Source organism: Leptopilina boulardi, unplaced genomic scaffold (assembly GCF_019393585.1).
Source record: "Leptopilina boulardi isolate dan_hultmark-lab unplaced genomic scaffold, ZJU_Lbou_2.1 LbouV2_216, whole genome shotgun sequence".
In the NCBI taxonomy this organism is placed as follows: domain Eukaryota; kingdom Metazoa; phylum Arthropoda; class Insecta; order Hymenoptera; family Figitidae; genus Leptopilina; species Leptopilina boulardi.
This window is the reverse complement of record NW_026137770.1, coordinates 722,428-741,882: the sequence shown is the minus strand read 5'-3', so window position 1 is coordinate 741,882 and position 19,455 is coordinate 722,428. Positions and strand designations below refer to the sequence as shown.

General features: G+C 26.8%; 1 protein-coding gene and 2 long non-coding RNA genes across 3 annotated transcripts in view; 2 read left to right on the top strand and 1 right to left on the bottom strand.

Moving 5' to 3' along the window:
- Window positions 1–5,061, top strand: part of LOC127279556 (uncharacterized) — a 50,384-nt gene extending 45,323 nt beyond the window's left edge. Inside the window, exon 3 of the long non-coding RNA XR_007842650.1 lies at window positions 4,936–5,061. This is a non-coding gene — a long non-coding RNA (uncharacterized LOC127279556). The remainder of the gene's footprint in view (window positions 1–4,935) is intronic.
- The window catches only part of LOC127279554 (uncharacterized), a 107,398-nt gene that overhangs the window by 50,329 nt on the left and 37,614 nt on the right, over window positions 1–19,455 (top strand). The gene's annotated exons all lie outside the window — the stretch shown is intronic.
- LOC127279547 (uncharacterized) overlaps window positions 1–19,455 on the bottom strand; it is a 40,379-nt gene that overhangs the window by 16,637 nt on the left and 4,287 nt on the right. Inside the window, exon 2 of the mRNA XM_051301980.1 lies at window positions 8,801–9,009. Coding sequence (XP_051157937.1) covers window positions 8,801–9,009 — 209 coding nt within the window. The remainder of the gene's footprint in view (window positions 1–8,800; window positions 9,010–19,455) is intronic.

Here is a 19,455-nt window from a genome sequence, read left to right as displayed (position 1 = left end):
CTGTCTCGTTTCTAGATACTTAAACTTTGTAGAAACTATCTAGTGCATCTAGAGTATTAAGAAATGTCAGGATAGTTATGCTTTCTAGTTTCTATATACTGTAACGTAGATTTTAATTGATTATTAATTTTATTTTCATTAATTTTTATTTATTATTTAAATTCCATCAACGTTATCTACATTTTTTAATTATTAATTTGCCAAGACGCCAAGTTATTTTATGGAAAATAACTAAACCAAGAAAATTAGTTAAATAACCCGACAATTTTATAATTCTACTTAGGAAAAACTAAAACCAGCTCAGGAATTCCATTAATTAAACAAAATTTATAACAATAATACTATTTATTAATATAAACACTTCAAATTTTAAAGAAATTACTAAAATGGCAGAAGGCCGAATGTCAAGATTCCAATTTATTTATTTTCAAATAATAATGAGATCGATTCAGAAGAAAAACGAGTCATAAATTAACACTAGGAACTCACCGCCAATTTGACGACGACGATGAAGCCTCGTCTCATTTTCATAATTTCAAATTTTAATTATTTTACACGAAGAAGAATAGAACACAACTTGAGTCTACGGACACCAGAATGAGATTAAAATGGATGACGAATCAAACTCGAAAGCGTCGCTAAACAGCGGCCTCTCTTCTCGGTGTGATTGTGATCAATTAATATTTAATAATATAATACCCGCGACCGATAATCGATACTTTTTACGTGATTTTTACGTGACCAGTTACACAAGTCGTTTACTATACAGTTACTATCTTGATTATAATTTATCAAGAAATTTTTCAACACGGGTATATTTTTTAAAATAATATTCGCAAGAATTTTTTTTCTTTGATGAATTTTATTTTTAAAAAGTGAAATTTGTGAAACACATTTTGAAATTCAGCTCCCTTTTTACTAACCGTTTCGTGTGAAAAGGGACCTCAAGGGGATAGATTTTTTTTTGCCACACTTGACCTAATGGACGCTGAGTAAACACAAAGGTAGATGTGTCAAAATTGATAAGTATTTACAACCCTCTTTAGTCAAGCTTAAATGTAAAAAAAAACTCATTCTTTGCACCCCAATATATAGACCAGTTTTTGGCTTTCAAAAGAGATTATAAATAATAGAATATGATACGAGAATGAACTTTAAAAAACGTGTGTTATAAACTCTATGTTTCTGTATATATATGCGAAAACTATCCCCACATCTCAAGGGACACTTTTTTGTCACGTCTGGAGAATGATGTGGCCAGGGAAAAAAGAAAAAAAATGCAAACAAACTGTGGGTGAAAGTCGTTAGGAAATTTTAATTATTCCCTTAGATATATATATATATATATATATATATACATTTTAACTTTATATATATATATATATAAATATATATATATATAAATATATATATAAATATATATATATATATATATATATATATATATATATATATATATATATATATGTAGCCTATGTTTTACCTGTGAAAATCATGTTATGTAATTAAAATTTTTTACTCGATGCATTTTATGAAAGCACTTAATTTTTTCACGAACTTAAAACTTGAACGAAAGAATGAACTTAAACGTTACATTCCACAACCTTTGTAAAATATTTTTTCTTATGTGTGTGTGATCGTTGAACGCATAGGGAGTAAGGTTTTGTGATTAACAGTAAGTTATGTGCATTTAAACGCGTTTCTAGAAATTAAAGTTTCCAGGAGGTTCTTAAAGGGTTAATAAACGGTCCCTTCTCTCTAACAAATTCAATTTTCGTTTCTACTGAGCATTGCAGAAAAATTATGATGATTACACTACCGTTTTATATAGCAGTTAATTCTTTCTTTTAGGTTTTAATTTTTAGAAGAATTAATTAATATATATATTATATAGTATATAATATTTGATTTTTTAGTATAAAAATGTCATTTAAATAGATATTGAAAAATCTCAACGGGAAAAAATATAAAAGAAACTCTCATTTTATATTTGCCCCGAGCATAATTTCTTCTAAAAAGCCGAAACTGAACAAAAAATAAAATTTTAAATAATTTTACTTATAATCTTTTTTTTTCAAAAAAAAAGATTACAATAAATTTCATTGTCGGATTGTTTTTAACTTTTTATATACTTTCTTCTTTTATTGGATAAAGGAGGAATAATGATAAGAAATTAGATTTGACAGATAAAATAAAAGTTGTGCGGGATGATTGTGAAAAAGAAACTGAGGCGCCGCGGAAGAAAAAGAAAAACTTATTAGAGACGCTGGTTGAAGTAAATTCCCGAAAAAGCAGCTGTTCAGACAATAACCACTCAGACTCGACAACCTAATGGTGTCACGAATTATCCACTTGTCTTCAAAGGAAATGGAAGTAAAACGTAAGGATTTTGCGAAGAAATATAGTTTAAGATAGAATTATATATATAGGTATATATAACAAAGTGTAAAAAGACGTGTTTTATCGCGCCTTCTTTCTTTATAGCAATCTCTAAAGTTGAATTTAAAAAACAGTTACAGATAAGATTTGAAAATTTCAATGATTTTATTTATTTAATTTTGAAATGTAATTCTGAAAGTTCAATCAAAATTCTGCTACTTTGAATAAAAAACATCTTTTGAGTGACAGATAAAGAGAGAGATAAAAAGAGAAATAAAAAAAAGAGAGAGAGAGAGAGAGCAAAATAGGAAAAATATATAGGTACTGTTGAATATTTAATTGAACGTTTCAAAGGAAGCAAATCCAAAGCATTCGAATCCTTTTTCCTTCTAACAGGAATTTCAATTGAAGGAAAACAAACTATCTCGTGGGAAATAATGTAAATCGTGCGAATGTCGACATCACATAGACACACGACCGTCCCTAATAGTTAAAATTCTATTTGTATAATTTCAAAAAAAAAAAAAATGATTTCTTAATAATGCTAAATTACCATTAATTTACTTTATCCTTATTCAATAATTACGATTTTTAATAAAAAAAAAACAAACAAGATTTATGGTAATAATTAAATTACATTCTACAAAATGGAAAGCATAATAAAAGCTCATAATTTATAAATAATGTTATTTATGAGTCTTGTATATTATATTGTAAGCAAAACTTTTCGTGACATAAGTTTTATAAGTCTATTTGATCCATGACGAGGCTTGAATTTGACCCAATAAAGTTTCAGTAATTCTCGTGTTAACGACTATATATATATAGAGCAAGATATCTTTATACTTTAATGAAGCAAAGTTCGCCAGGAGAAATGTGAATGCAACTTCGAATCTTAATAATTTTGTTCTTAAACCTTCCGTAATTTAGCTAATTATACAAGTTTTAAAAGGAGCAAAATGAGCAATGCTGCAATGTATATAAATTCCTTTTAGAAATAAATTTGCAAAAAAAAAATAAATGCTGATTTAGAAATTACGTTACTATAAGAGGGAAAAAAATATACCCAAGAAAAAAAATGCTTTAATCAAACAAACGTTTAAAATATGTCTCAAAAAAGAAAAATTTAATCCAATCAATTTCATGTCTACTGAAAAAGCAATTGAACAAAATGAAGTTGTCAACAATGATGAATGCCAAAGGTTAATTAAATTCGGTTCGAGAGACAAGATAATAGAGGATTTTAATGGTTTTTTCCTCTTTTTGACTGATGTGAAGAGAAAAGATTTTGAAATTGCGAGATTATGAATTTTGCATATAAGTGAATTTTTTTTACTAAATTTTTTATTAAATACAGGAAGATCCTTTTAGTCATTTAAAAATGCTGTCAATTTAACATATTTACTTTGTAATATGTAGAGTTTATAATAACTTCTTTTTAACTTGTAACGCTGCTGACAAAGTGGAACAAGATCTTTACTCCCCTAGGAACTCTCTAATACTATATGACTCGCAAGTGCGTTATGTTCGTTTTTAACTTTACTGGGATGACCCACATTCTACATGTCTCACTTTATTACAGGTAATATCATCAGGTGCAAATTATAACCTCTACATTTTTGAAAACAGTTATAAAAAAAGTGGAATCATATAATTTTTAACATTTATCTTCTAATTGGAGAATTTTATGTTTATTAATCTCTCGAACAGAAATGTAGTTAAGTGATTCTTTATTTCCAGACACAAATTTGCCTGTCAATTGCATTGAAATAATGTAATGAAAATACATTTTTAATGTGCACAGAAACGTACTTTTTAGTTTTATTTATAAAATTTAATATACACAACATTTTTTAAGTATTTGTACAGTTTTGATTTTGAATTAAAAATAAATAAAATAATAGGGTAAGTGTATCAATAACGGCGCGTTTTAAGAAGTTATACTTATTCACGATTTTTTAAAAATTGATTTTTTTGCATTTTCTCTAAGCATATATATTTGACTGTTGTGAAAATTTTTTTTATTAAGATTCAAGGAATATTTTCGAAAAAAAAGAGGACGTAAATCGGACTTCGATCTCTGAGAAAAGGGCGCATGAGAACACCAGTGAGAGAAGAATGCTTCGAAGACAATATCAGATTAAAGTTCTAAAAGCTGCAACTGAAATGGAAGACCCACTATATGGTCCTAGAATAAACGATTCAAGTTTGCAAAAAAAATTTTCTCAATGTAAACTGTTTGTTAAACTTTAAACTCGTTTTTCTCAAAACTACGTTTTTTAAGTTGGTGACCACAATATCTGGAAAATCGTTGAACCGATTTGGCTCAAATTTTCACATAAGCTCAACTACATTTTGTTGTCGTTGATTGAAGGTTTTTTTAAATAAAATTAAAATTATTAATTTAATCAACAATTTAAGACGATTATTTTCATGAAAATACAATATTTTTTTTTTAGCTGACATTTTGTGAAAAAGTGGTATTTTTTAATTCCTTTGATCAACGACAACATTTTCTCATAAACTAACAGAATATATTTTATTTTTTGATTTCAGACGATCCTGTCATAAGTTTCTGTTGGTCACCGCGAGACACATTTTTTCAAGGACCCTTGGGAGATCGTATGCATAGGACAGAAAAATTAATATTGATATGAATAAAATATTTTTTTAAATACACTATGTAATGATCTGATTTTTATTTGCCTAAGGATTTGCTTGCCGGATGGAGTCCGGGTACATATTTTGACTAGTTTCTTTTATTCTCGCTAGTTTGGAACTATATTGCTTACTATAATCTAAAGGAGAGGTGTAGTCATTAACGAGTTTTTATTTAAAACCTTCGAAAGAGAATATATTGTTTACATATAGAATAATAAATTATACAAAATAAAATTATAACATAAAATAATAAATGAACAAAAGAATCTATATAATACAATAGATAAAGAATGAATCTAAAACATTAAAACATAAGAAACTGAGTTTAACTAGCGTCGCAGTTAACAATGGTTGTTCTTTCGATTGATCGCAACGCCCTCTACTCGAATGGCACGGGCCTTTTCCTGTCTCATACTACGTCCGTACCTTCACGATGACGTGGTCGCGTTCACCCAGGGGTTTTCCGAATATATCATCTAGATGTATATTTATGCTATATCACGGAAAACGATAACTAGGGTGCACAATAATAGGTAATTGACTACAGGAATACTAGGAGGTAGTCAATTAGGTATAGGATCAGGTATGTACCGGATACTCTTGCTTGTCGTGAACTAGGAACGTTTAGGAACGGACAGTACTCTGGTGATCGTGGTAGTGACGTCATACTCGTATCCTCTCAGACACACCTACAAAGTGGTCGCGAGGAAGACGCACCAAGTACAAGGAAGGTGTCTATCACGGTCTCTGGCAGAAGCTCCTACAGAGAGTCCATGAAGACGAAGTCAAAGGTAGTTACCTAATCACAGAATCACCTACAGGCTGAAGTACAGCTTCTTCTAGGAAGACAGGAAGGCTCCGTTGTTCAGAGAGACACACCTCTACTGAGCACCAGGTAGCCAGGAGTGAGTCGCTTCCAATTCGCCAGAGAAACACCTCTAGGTGAGTCGGAAGATGACTGAGGAAAAAGGTGCGAGAAGAAAGGTATATCACTGGCAGCTAGGTGACAACGAGTAGTGGGGTAAGAGAGTGACACTACTAGTAACGCTGTCTATTTTTTTTTCTCTTCGCTGGTCGACTATACTACGATACTCTATCGTTACAACTAAAAGATGTATAATAATATAGAAAAACTTTCATTTAAAGAAATAAATATTCCTTTAAAAAAAATCACAAAAATAAATTTTTTATTTTTTTAAAATATTTTTTATTTTTATTTATAATTAATTTAATTATTTAAGATCAAATTTTTCCCCTCACCGTAATTGACGCACAGAAACTGATTCAAACGGGCCGTAATTGAAAATTACGGAATTAGTTTTAATTTCTCATATTTGTTTAAATAATTGATTTTTGTAAAGTTAACATTTTTTTTATTATCTAAATAACATAAGCTTTTAGTTTAATATGTTTTAAATTGACCTTTTTCAATAGAAATGTCGAATTTTATACTTAAAAATTGTTGTGACTATAATCGCGCCGTAACTAATACATTTACCCTAAATTATTATACAAAATAAATTTTTTTTTTAATCTATAATTAACCATTGAATAGTTAAAATTTTATAATCACTTGAATTGTTTACACATTTATACTGGAAATCTAATTTTCACCTATAGCAAAATGACGCTATATATATTCGATTCAAAATTGCTTAATTAACTTTCACCTTTGCGCCAGCTTTTATATTGCACATTTCATTTTTAATGATCCATAAAAAGTGTCATTGAATCATTAACACACGTTTATTCTCATATGTAGTAAAAACGATTTTGAAATTCATAAATGATTATTCAAAAGCATTTGAAAAATTTATTTATTAAAATTCTCCTGTTTTTCATGTATACATTTTGTTTTTTGCTTCTGTTATTTTTTTTTAAATAAAAATATACAATTCCTTCCTTGATTAAATATTAAATGCATAAAAAAGTACAGATTAAATGATGTAATTTAATACATATTTGTATACAAAATTAATATTCAAGGCACTTTACAATAATATATATATATATGGGGGAAACAAAACACGTTTTGAACATTGTAATGCTTTGGTTTTTGTTGAAGTGAAATGTGAATTTATTATTGTCAGAACGATAACGTTTCAAAATCGGTTTGTGATCGTACTTTCAAAATGCGCGGTTCACTAAATATCATATACTTTCAACGCCTAAAGCAAAATCAACATTTCCAACGCATGTTTGAAAGCTTGTTTTCCGTATATATTTTGGGAACATTTGCAATTTGACCTGTTTTCATAAAATAGAATTATAACATTCAACGTATAATTCAATTCTTTTTAAAATACAAATTTTTTTTTGTTGAAATAATTTTTTTTATCATTTAAAATTTGGTATCAATAACGATTTAATGTTTATCGCATTTTTGAGAATTTCCTATACTTGACACAAGTCCAGTTGAAATACTGGCGCTACATTTTTAAGGAATTTTGCATTAATTTAGTTTAAGTTAGTTTTAAGTTGTCAGGCTTTGTTTATTTAACAAAGAAGCTATTAATTCGGTTATTGACAAGTTTCAATGTTCAAGATATCGCGAGTTTGTCATTGGAAAAGTCGCTTAGTTTGTATTAGTAATTCAGAATTTTGGGAGAAGTAAGATAAGAAAATGATTCTGATTGGTTAAGATTAAAGAAAATCGTTGCGTCATCTAGTATCCATTTTTTTATGAATTAAAATTTAGTTTTCAAACTATCTCTCTTGCCATCCAGTCATCATCGAGTCAACATGTTTAGCTTTCAATAGTTTTTGAGTATGTATTTTAGGTTACAGTTTGTTGTTAAAGTCATATTAATAAAATCTAGTTTTTATAAAATTAAAATATTATTAAAGTTCAATTATTATAAAATTAGTTTAATTTAAAGTCCAAATTAGTTTACAATAACTCGTTTTTCTGTCGGGTCTATTCATCGATGCAAAGCATAACTGTAAGTCATTTTTAATAATTATTTATAATAATGTTTCACCTTTTTTCTATTGTTAATAACAACTTAATAAAGTCAAGTTACAGTTTATAAAGAAAAATAATATAATATCAATTGTTGATTCCATTGAAAATATAATGTTCTTTTATTGTTTACAAATTATTTATTGTTACCATCAACTCTCTTATTGTTAAAAACCCATCCCTCTCTCCACGACCTGCATAACTAACTAGCATTGGCATGTGTAAAAACCATTGGTAGATCTTAATTAGTATTTTGATTAGTTATAAGTTTTACGAATTGAGATTTAGATTATACTTGAATCCGGTTGACAATATTGGTGATACAAAAGTTGTCTGGCGTTTTTCCATGCCAGGGATTGTCCGGAAGAATAAAAAGTTAAGTCGCACCGTAACGTTTTGCTTATGTCGATTATTGTTTTCTGATATCTTTGGTTTTTGATTTTTCTAAGATTTGAATTAACATAAATTTAAGTTCTAAATATTGAATCATTTTGTATTGAATCTGAGATCAAATTTAGTCTAAGTTTAGTGATTTTAGTAACCAACAATATTCGTTAGTTGTTACAGTAAAAATTTAGAGATTAAACTTAAGAGTAATTATTGAGAGCAAAAATTACGTTACACCTTATATAGTAACGTGAAATATCTCCATATATATATTGTATATATATATATATATAAATTTTTTTTTAGTTTTCAAAAATTATTTATTCATTTTGTAATTTAACTTTTGCTGACATAAGAATTTTTTTTGACAAGCTTAAAGAATTTTTTATTATAAAAGAGTGTTGAACTTACTGTTTTGTCGCCAAGATTTCGAACACGACATGTGAGATAGGCAGTTTTGCCTACGAGGGCCGTGACATTGGTAGTCTGTGAATAGTCGAATGACGGCTCAAGTTTCGTCTTCAACCCCGTCGAGTGATCGAGCATTTGCTGTCGGGGTCTAACTGGGCTTGAGTGCCTCTCTATACTGCCCATTGTACGGTCCCCCAGACTCAAAGTATCTGTAAAAGGAGAAGACAGAAACTCTTGTCAACGAGAATTGTTCTCTCCGAAAGAGAGCTTTTTTTTATCCTCTCTTTAATTACTCGCGTGAGTGTTGAGTTTGACGACCTTTATAAAGGATCGTACATATACTGAAAGAACATTTATTTGATTCAAATAATCGGTTATTTGACTATTATCAAATAAATACATTTATTTGAGGCAAAATTCCTGAAATGTCCGAACAAAAAATTAAAAGTTCTCGAATTTAATCCATACTTTTCTAAAATGTTGTTATTGTTGGTGAAAGTCTAAAAATCAATTATTATTGAATTTAATAAAATAGTTTTTGAATTACAACGTTTTTAATTTTTGACTTTTGAAAAAGAAATTTTTTTTCAATGTACAATATTTATAAGTAGAATGCATAAAAGTTAACATATATATAATGATTTTTAAAGCTTTTTTGACGAGCTACACGCTGTTAATAAAATTTTTTTTTTTTTAAATAACATTTGACCTTGAAATTCAAGGTCAAAATGTTAATTTACGTTTATCTCAAAATCGGATTTTTTAAAATTATTTTTAACTATCTCAATGGAAAGCTTGACTAATTTCCTACAAAACATGTAATTTTCAGAGTGGGATCTTTTAAAGTTTTTGAGATATTAATTAATTAATTAATTAATGTTTATAACAAATGAAATATTTTACAAACGAATAAAGTTACCGTAATTCTGAAGTTAGTAATTGAAAGTTAACGTAATTCCGCATCCAACGAGCCCTATATGAAGTATTTTGGATAAGTAGATTGTTAATAAACAATTAGTTAACATTGCAATTGTTTATTAACAATCTACTTATCCAAAATACTTCATATAGGGCTCGTTGGATGCGGAATTAGCTTAACTTTCAATTGGTTAGTTTAGATTTATGATAACTTTATTTGTTTGTAAAATATTTTATTTTTTACTAACAACAAGCATCCAAAAGCCCTATATGAACCTTGAATTTCAAGGTCAAATGTTATTTAAAAAAAAAAAATTTTATTAGCAGCGTGTAGCTCGTCAAAAAAGCTTTAAAAATCATTATATATATGTTAACTTTTATGCATTCTACTTATAAATATTGTACATTGAAAAATTTTTTTTTTTCAAAAGTCAAAAATTAAAAACGTTGTAATTCAAAAACTATTTTATTATATTCAATAATAATTGATTTTTAGACTTTCACCAACAATAACAACATTTTAGAAAAGTATGGATTAAATTCGAGAACTTTTAATTTTTTGTTCGGACATTTCAGGAATTTTGCCTCATTTGTATTAAATAACTATTAATTGAATCAATTAAATTGTATTTGTTTCAAATACGGGAATTATTGGTTCAAATATATTTTATTTAATTGAAATTAAAATTATTTGGTTCAATTAAGTATATTTATTTGACAGTATTCAAATAACCCATTCAAATAATTTTTTTTTCAGTGTATATAAAATTTTTATCAATGAAATATTTTATTACATTCTATAGGATAAATGAAATTCTCTTGCATTAAAAATGATTGCAGATTAAATTAAAACCATAAAAGATTAAAATAATTCATCTTTGTATTACATTATATTTTAATTTGGTAAAATAAACGTTTTTAAATTAAGTTTTTAGAAAGTTTGTAATATTAATCTTCGGATAAATTATTTTTAACTTCCTTGGATTAAAGCTTTGCATCTTATTTTAATCCATTTTAATGTTTAAATAATACCCCACAATTTACTATGATTGTAAGATTTAATTAATAAATTAGAAAATCAGTAGTAAATGCAAATATTGAGTTACCTAGACTTTTGTATAATTTATTTATAATGATTACTACATATTGGAATTATCATTATTTTAAAAATGATATACATAATTTTTAAATAGTTAATATAATATATATTATATTAAATTCTAATTTAATTTGCGTGCAAATATAGCTTAAAATTGAGATCAAGGTATACAAACTCTTTGATGCTATTAAGTAAATAGCTTCGTGACATTACAATGCTATCATTTTAGAATTATACATATATAATATAATTTAGTGACTAATTGGTTAAATACTACACTAGAAGGAGTACAAAACGGTAAATTCTATGTCATCTGTTGAACTAAATTTAATTACAACAATAATAAGCTAATGTACTGCAAATGTCATTTATAATTAATTAAATGCTTGTATTAAATTTATAAACTACAAAAGCCCTTTGTCCATCTAAACATACAGTATAGTGGACAATTGAAACTAATAAAACATTTTTATTTTTTCTTATTGTTAGTTAAAATTTTGTTCTCAAATGTGTCTTTACTTTATAAATTATATGAATTATGACTCCCAATATATATATATTATAGATGAATATTAGAACACATGTAGGAGACCACACACTCTTTAGAAGCAGTTAGAATTTTGGGTAATGAGTCTTTAGGGACTAAACTTGCAATAAATTAATGAGCGAAGAGAATCTTCCTCTTGGGGAGTTTACACAATGTGGTTAAGTAAACCGAAAGCTGACGTAAATTCTCTTTTGAGAATTTCATCTCGCGCATTTAGTGTTACGATTCAAATAATAATAATAATATGGACCTATACACCAGAAAAGCCGCGTGGTTGACATCAATATCTTTGAGCCACAAAAAAAGCTTTCGATCAGAAAATCGTAAAAACCTATATTCCCATCGGGATGCTGGAAATGATTCAAGGGGTGTGGGAAGCAATTTTTTTATCGTGACTCCTTTAAAAACATGAAATGAATTCCATGCATTTTAGATATTCTCTTGATACTTTATACACACACATTCAGAAGATCATTTTAAAAATTATGTGGATTTATTTAGATAATGAAAAATTCTTTTCTTGAGATTGTTGTTAGAAATCTGTCGTACTGAATGTTAATTTTAACAATATTGTATACACAGAAAAAACTTGGACTCATTTTTGTTGCAACTCATTTTCTTTTGGGTATCGAAATGAATATGGGACAAACTTCATGTTATTCAAAATGATATTGGCTGGAATTTCAGATTTCTAAGTTGGCATCATAAGCAGAGTAATTTTGTATTTCAATTATTGTTTCTAATATTTCAACAACACCAGAAAGATTATTTTGACCAGTACGAATATTTAGAAGTTTTTAAATAAAAATTATTTATTATTATTTACGTAGATAATAATTAATTTCATAAGTTTTTAAATTTACCGCTATTATTTAAGTTGGCAGTACCGTTCCTATTGTCAAAACACATGTTTTCATTTTTCTAACCTAAAAACATATTTCCTTTATTATTTTATTACGCGATTATAAGCAATTTTTAATCAAATATATTAAGTCTAGCGTGTTATTTACTTCTTTGTAATTATTATATTTCATGTTTTTGTGCAAAATTATTCGTTATTTCACAATATTTTTCCATTTTTCTTTTTCTCAAAATGAAACTTGCCTGTTTCATTTTGATACTTTTACCTTAGAACTCGAAATGAGACAACCAGTTTCATTTTTGTTGCGAATCAAATTGAGTATAGAATCTATACTCAATTTGAATTCAGGTTTTTTCTGTGTATTATACTTTTAAGCTAAGGTTCACGCTTTGAACAAAAGGAATATATTATGTTAACCCTAAGGTCGAAACCAAATATAGATAAGATTAGATTCTAAATGATTGGGGAGCATACTTCCTTCTACACCAATTATGTTTTTCTCCGAATAATATTTATCTAACCACTTTTTGAAAATTGTTCAATTGAGAGAGTTCTTTCCTATGATGTTCATTTTATCACCTCGGTTATTGATAATTCAAAGAGAAGTCACCCTAATTTAATTGGATAATGTCTTTTATCGATAGGGTGGAAAAAGCAACCCACTACAATAAAATTTTATCTATTCTCTTTGTGAAAATTTTGTATAAAAGGACCACATTTGCCAGGAGAGTCCAGTTCAGATTTTGATACCAGCAGGTCAACTTCATATATGAAATCTTGTAGAAGTACTGTTGTTCTGCTCAATTTTATACTCAAGTTGAACTTAGAAGAATCTCAGTGTCAAGTGTTAAAAGTTCCTATGTCAAAAAGAACTTTAACTTTCCCATAATATTTGGAAATCATCTATTCTTCCTTTTCTGCAAGAATGTAATTATTTGGGTGAGCTCTTAAGCGATATCTGGGACCAGCCATTCCTGCCAATACTTAATGACACAGCAGTGGTCCTTTTTCATACATCTTACATCTAAAATTTAAGATAAGTCGTAATGCTTTTAATCTAAATCCTTCCTGACTCGTTATTAAAATTTGTTGTAACCTTTATATTCCTTGTTGCAGTAGAATGCTAACTTCCTTTATTTTCAAGAATGGTTGCTTCAGGATACTCTCTCTCTCTCTCTCTCTTTCTCTCAAAGATCAATTTTATAACTCTGAATGTTCATTTAAATGAACTTATCACCTTGTAAATAAAAATCAATATGTATTCTCTTTCTGTACCCTTAGCTCAAAGCTAATACCCAGAAAAAAAAGTTTTGATTGGAATTGCTCGAAATTAACTGAAACAACTTATTATATTAGTTAGAATAAATTATTTATTTATGAAAAGTATTAAAAAAATTTCTTAAAAATATAATATTTAAAGAAAATAATAAATTTAATTTTATATTAATTTAAAAAATAAAATAAACACATATCAATAAACTGAAATAAGTAAACAATAAGAATTACAATTTCAACCGAAAGAGCGTTAGCGAGAGAGGATATGACGCTAGTTTATATGATTACATGGCGAGAAAATAAAACCGATTGTAATTAATTTTAACAGTTTTTTTTTCGAAAAATAAAAAATGTACAAAAATAAGTGTCACATTGTAATTGAAAATACTCTATTTTGATTGTTATCACCGTTGAATAAAGTAATGAAAAATGTCAAAATTAGAAAACAGATTATTTGTAAATAACAGTAGAGAAAATTGGGTTATTAAAAAAAAATTGTAAAATTAACTGGTAAAATATTGAATATACTAAAAAAAATATAAATTTAATAATAAACTTAAATTTTTATTACAACAATTTCTCTTCAGAAATATAAAGTATTTTAAGTTTAAAAAAAAATTTTGAATCTGAATATAAAAACTCCAAACGGTTTTTCTAAACAGAAATTTTTTTTTTTTACTCAAAACTTCCTTTATGTTACTGAAATTATTTTTTCTGAATAACAATTTAGTCGATAAAAATTCATGTTATGTGATATTATTCAAAAATGTCTCTCGGGACTTGATAGTAAAGTTTCGCAAGAAAAATGCCAATTTTATGAATAGAGAAATATTTAATACAATTTTTATTGTAGCTTTTTAAAAAAAAGCATTTTTATATCTCTTTTTTGACATAAACATATTATTATAAGTATACTAGGAAAAATTTTTGGTTCTCCTAACGAGTTATTTAAAAAATAATGTATAACTAGATTCCCAGAGATATTATTTAAAAATGAAAAATGTTTTATAAATTTTTATTCAAATTTTCAAATTTCATGTTCTTTATTATATTTTTAATATCACTGTCATGGGCTTTTAATTTACTATAGTCACTTAGGTTCCTTTTATGTAATGTAAATATATCACATCATACATATAAATTGTGTGCCATTAAAATATAATTATCTCTCCAAATGACGCACTGAATAATTGCAGTTTCCATTCTATATATCTATATAATATACTTTTATTTTTCTTTTATAATTTCTCCTTCCATCATCCGTTATTTTTCATTAAACAAGCACCACGTTTGAGATGTAAATAAAATTTCTTTGATATTCAAGAGAAAAATTATGTTCTAAGAATAATTGTCGTTTTTAAATTGATATTTTTTTAATTTCTTACGGATGAAAAATTGTCAAGCAGTGTAGAGAGTAAACTTGTTAATTAACAAAAGAAATTAACAATAAAAATACAGTTAATAAAATTGGATACTTTTTTTTTACTTTTTAAAGTGTTTTATAAAAGTAAATTTTTCTTTAAAGTTCAATTTTGATTGAAACTCTTTTATATTTTTTCCATTGCTTAAATGTTAAATTAAAATTTTACAATTAAGATTATTAAATTTTTATTAAATTAATTTATTTTATCAAATTAATTTCTCGTTTAAATCTTTTTATGCAGTAAATTTATTGTTAATATACATTAAAAATAAAGGTCTCTTAAAAATGTAATTTCTAATATTCTAATTATAAGAAAATTAATAATTAATAGGTAAAAAATTAGAATCTATAAACTATTAAAAATTCAATTTTGTAAATAACTTTCTGCAACAATTGATGCGTCTCTTCTCAAGCTATGGTAATTAATTTTCCATCCTGAACTAAGTACTAGTCCTTATTCCGAGTCATTTCCCTCATTCTACACCCTATAAACTCCAAGTTTGATTGATAAACTTCAAACATTATTATTATAATGATAATATGAATATAGCGTTTGTAGTAAGGTATAAATATATATATTTTTTAAATGTTTCCGGAAGTAATATATTCTCGCGACGATAAAATAGTTTAATTAGGTACTGAAAACTGTTCAGAACGATATGAAATGTCAAAAGCTACTTTTTTTTACGTTATGCTCTTTATATGTTCGTGTTTCAGAAAAGAAACGATAGAGACCAGGATATTTTTCTTGTTCTGATTGTATCGACACGAGAAACGCAATTTTACATGTTACAAACAAGGTGAAACACATTTTTTGTTGTAAAATATATAGATATATATATACAGTAAGAAAAGTACCATGGTAGTCATAGGAAAGCATGCGTTACGCATAAGTTTGTCTCACTCGCACTCATGGGCTGTGACTACCATGGAGCTTTTCTTACTGTATATAAATTTTTTTAAAAAAATTTTCAAGATTCTTATATATATTTTATGCTAAATAATACATTTTATTTTGTACATATAATGATAAATATTAAATTATATATGTCGCGTGTATATCTAAATTACTTTCCGGTTTTTAAAAATGTTTAAATCGCACTTTTAGCGCAGGGTTAAATTATAATTTTTTTTTCATTTTAATCTGAATTTTGTATATTACACAGCTTAACAAAAAAAAATGAAAAATTTTTGCATCTGGGTTTCTATAATGGTTTTTCTATTTATTATGCACCAAAATAAAGGAAAAATATTAATATTCTTTTTAAAATTTAAAGTTTGCTTTTGCAGTAGTTATACTAATAATACTAGATTCTTTAATCTTTATAGTTAGAATAAGTCGATTTAATATATTATTAAAAATTTGAAACTAAGCGCGGGAAAAGGAAAAGTATTTTTAGAATTACAACGGTACTTACAGATGGCTCTCGAGTCGCAGACAACGCATATTATTGTGTACAAGTCTATCAAGGAGGTTAAATCGCTTAAAATGTCATCAAGAGAGTGTAAACATGATGCCCATGAATGTACTTCACTAAAGTGGTGCCAAGATTTGTCGGAAGTTCATGACAAGTACTCATACATCCCCATAGGTGGCGAAAGATTCGCATAAATACCATCAACGCACGCATGTCAACAAATATCTATCAGTGTTTTCAATAACATAACACAAACAGTAACAGAGTTCACTTTTAAACTTTTTCCCACTGTTTTGTAAGACAATATTATTTATTTATTTATTGAAAATATACGGGCAAAGCCCATTCGTACAGAGTACTATAAAGATACATTATGTTTATTGTATATTAATTGTCTGCATTGTTATTATAATCATTGAAAATTAAGATACGCAAGTTTTTAATGAAAGTTGTGAGTGATTTGCCTCACTGCTCAGTCTGTTGATCACTGAATTTGTAGTGTAATTTTCTTTAATGAAAGGTAATTTAAATAATGGAGGATTTCTAGGCGATCTTTGCGGAACGTAGAAATCAAATAAAAACAATAGATCTGAGCAGTTAATTCGACCATTGATGATTTTAAATAAAAAAATAAGATCAGAGAACAAAAATCTTTCAGACATTAGTGGTATTTTAAGTTTACGTCTAATTTCACTATACCGTGGATGTCCCAGTTACCGTCCACCTAAGACCTAGTTTCCGTTTAGTTTAATTTTCAAAATAACATTTATAAAAAAATTATTTTCTTTTATTTGTCTACTTAAACTAATAAGTCGATTGTGTGCCAAAAGGAATAAATTATTGTTAAAAAATAATTTAAATTACTATACGAGATATTTGTAAAATGGACGGAAACTGGGACATGGACGGTAACTGGTACATCCACGGTAATCATGACTATTATAGTCTAACGGCAAACCAGTTTGTCTGGCAGCAAAACGCAAAAATCTGTTTTGAACTCGCTCTATTAAAATAATAAATTCATCTTGGTAAGGTCGCCATAGTACTGATGCAAATTCAAGTATTGGTCTAACCAAAGAGAAGTACAAGCATTTCAAAGCATCAATATTTTTGAAGCGCCTTGAATTTCTGGTGATGAAGCCCAAAACTCTGGTGGCTTTATTTACTGTATATATAATGTGATTAGTAAATGAAAATTTATAGTCAATTAGTATACCGAGATCACGGATAGAAGATACCCTGATAAGCTCATCATTGCCAATAGAGTACTTACAATCAGAAAATTCTATAGATCTGCGAAATAAAATGATACTACATTTTTTTATGTTAAAAAATAGATTGTTATTTATAGACCACTCGCAGAGTCGCTCAAGATCCGACTGCAAGTCCTCCTGGTCATGAATACAGGATATTACTTTAAATTAGAAAATTTAAAGACTAAATTAATATCATTTATGAATAATATAAAGAGGAGTGGTCCCAGGTTTGAACCCTGAGGAACTCCAGAAGATGCGATAAAAATGTCGGAAAATTCATTTCCAATACGTACCGATAAGGTTATAATTATATATAATTATTAGGTATAAAAATCATACAGAAAGAAATTGTTTTATTTTTTCAGAAGAAATTGCTTAAAATCATAAATTTTCAAAAATACGTTAAAAGCGTTTTCCTCTCTACAAAAGCAAAATTTTTGATAAAATATCATTTTTTTCCACATATTTGTCGATATATCTAGCATACAAAACACCTTAAATGTCAGACGCAAATTTCATATTGAGTTGTGCTATTTATTTTATTTATATATTTATAAATATTACAGCACTATCTTTTAAAATATTAGAGTTTTTAGTTAAATATGCAAATTTAATTATATTAATCATTTGACAAAATTAAAAATAAAATATTTAACACGTTTTAAAATTTAATCAAGGACAGTAAAATTTTATGCTCACGCCGAGAGCGCATTTTGTAATTTTCAGTTTTAAGAAACACTGACATAATAAATTTGAAAATATAGAAAAAAAAAATTTTAATATCATAAATTTAGTATACCACTTTTAGATTAAAAGATTATTTTAAATTTAAGAATATATTCTAAATGAAACTAAAATTTTATTTTAAATATTAAGAATATATTTTTAAATTTGAAAAATATTCTTATTTTATTTAAAATACATTAAATTTAAGAATAAATTGCAGTTAAATATTTATAAATATAGGTATGACAAAGATTCATATTCTTAACGTTAGAATAAATTTTTTCTCGATGTACAATTTTGATATATATTAAATAAACTTTTTTTTAAAAAATGAAATTTATAATTTTGATTACATAACCAATGAAATTAACAATACCAGAATAATTGACAACTTTTGAAAACTTAAATTAATCACTACATCCCCCGAGGAGTTATTGGACTAGAAACCTTCGAATTATCGAACATAGATGTGTTGGCTGCTTTTGTGAAATTCTGCAAAATGAGACCAAGTAATTACACTTTGTCCATCGTAAACTTTAAACTTAGGCAATTATTCTGTCATAATCAATATAAATTATGCTCTACATTTCGCATAATAATTATTCTCTAAAAATAATAAATTTTAAATTCTTTTTTTTCAAATTATATCGAGCCTGCTTGAAAATATTTCAAACAACGGACTATTCTTGATAGATTCCGTCGGAATTCTGATAAAAAAATTTATGTCTAATTTTTTGCTATTATTATAATTATTTAATTACTTTATATAATATAATATCTTAATAATATCTATTATGTAATTGTAATAATTTTTTTTTCCGACGGAAACTTCAGAGAATCTGAGAATCCTTTAAAAAAGAAGAGAAATAGAGATTAAAATTTAGTTAACATTTTATTGTCATTTTTTTTAAAACCAGTCTGACTATATTTAAAGCCATTTGAAGTTTTACAAAAGTTTCAAAACTTTTTTATAGTATTAAAATTCTTTAAAAAAAACTTATCGATATCTCCGTTCTGCTTGGTATGCCTGAATGCATATGAACTTGTACTACTTAAAATTCGAGAAATTCCACATAAAAACTTTTACTTATATTGAAATTATTTTAAAACTTATCAATATCGATACTACTT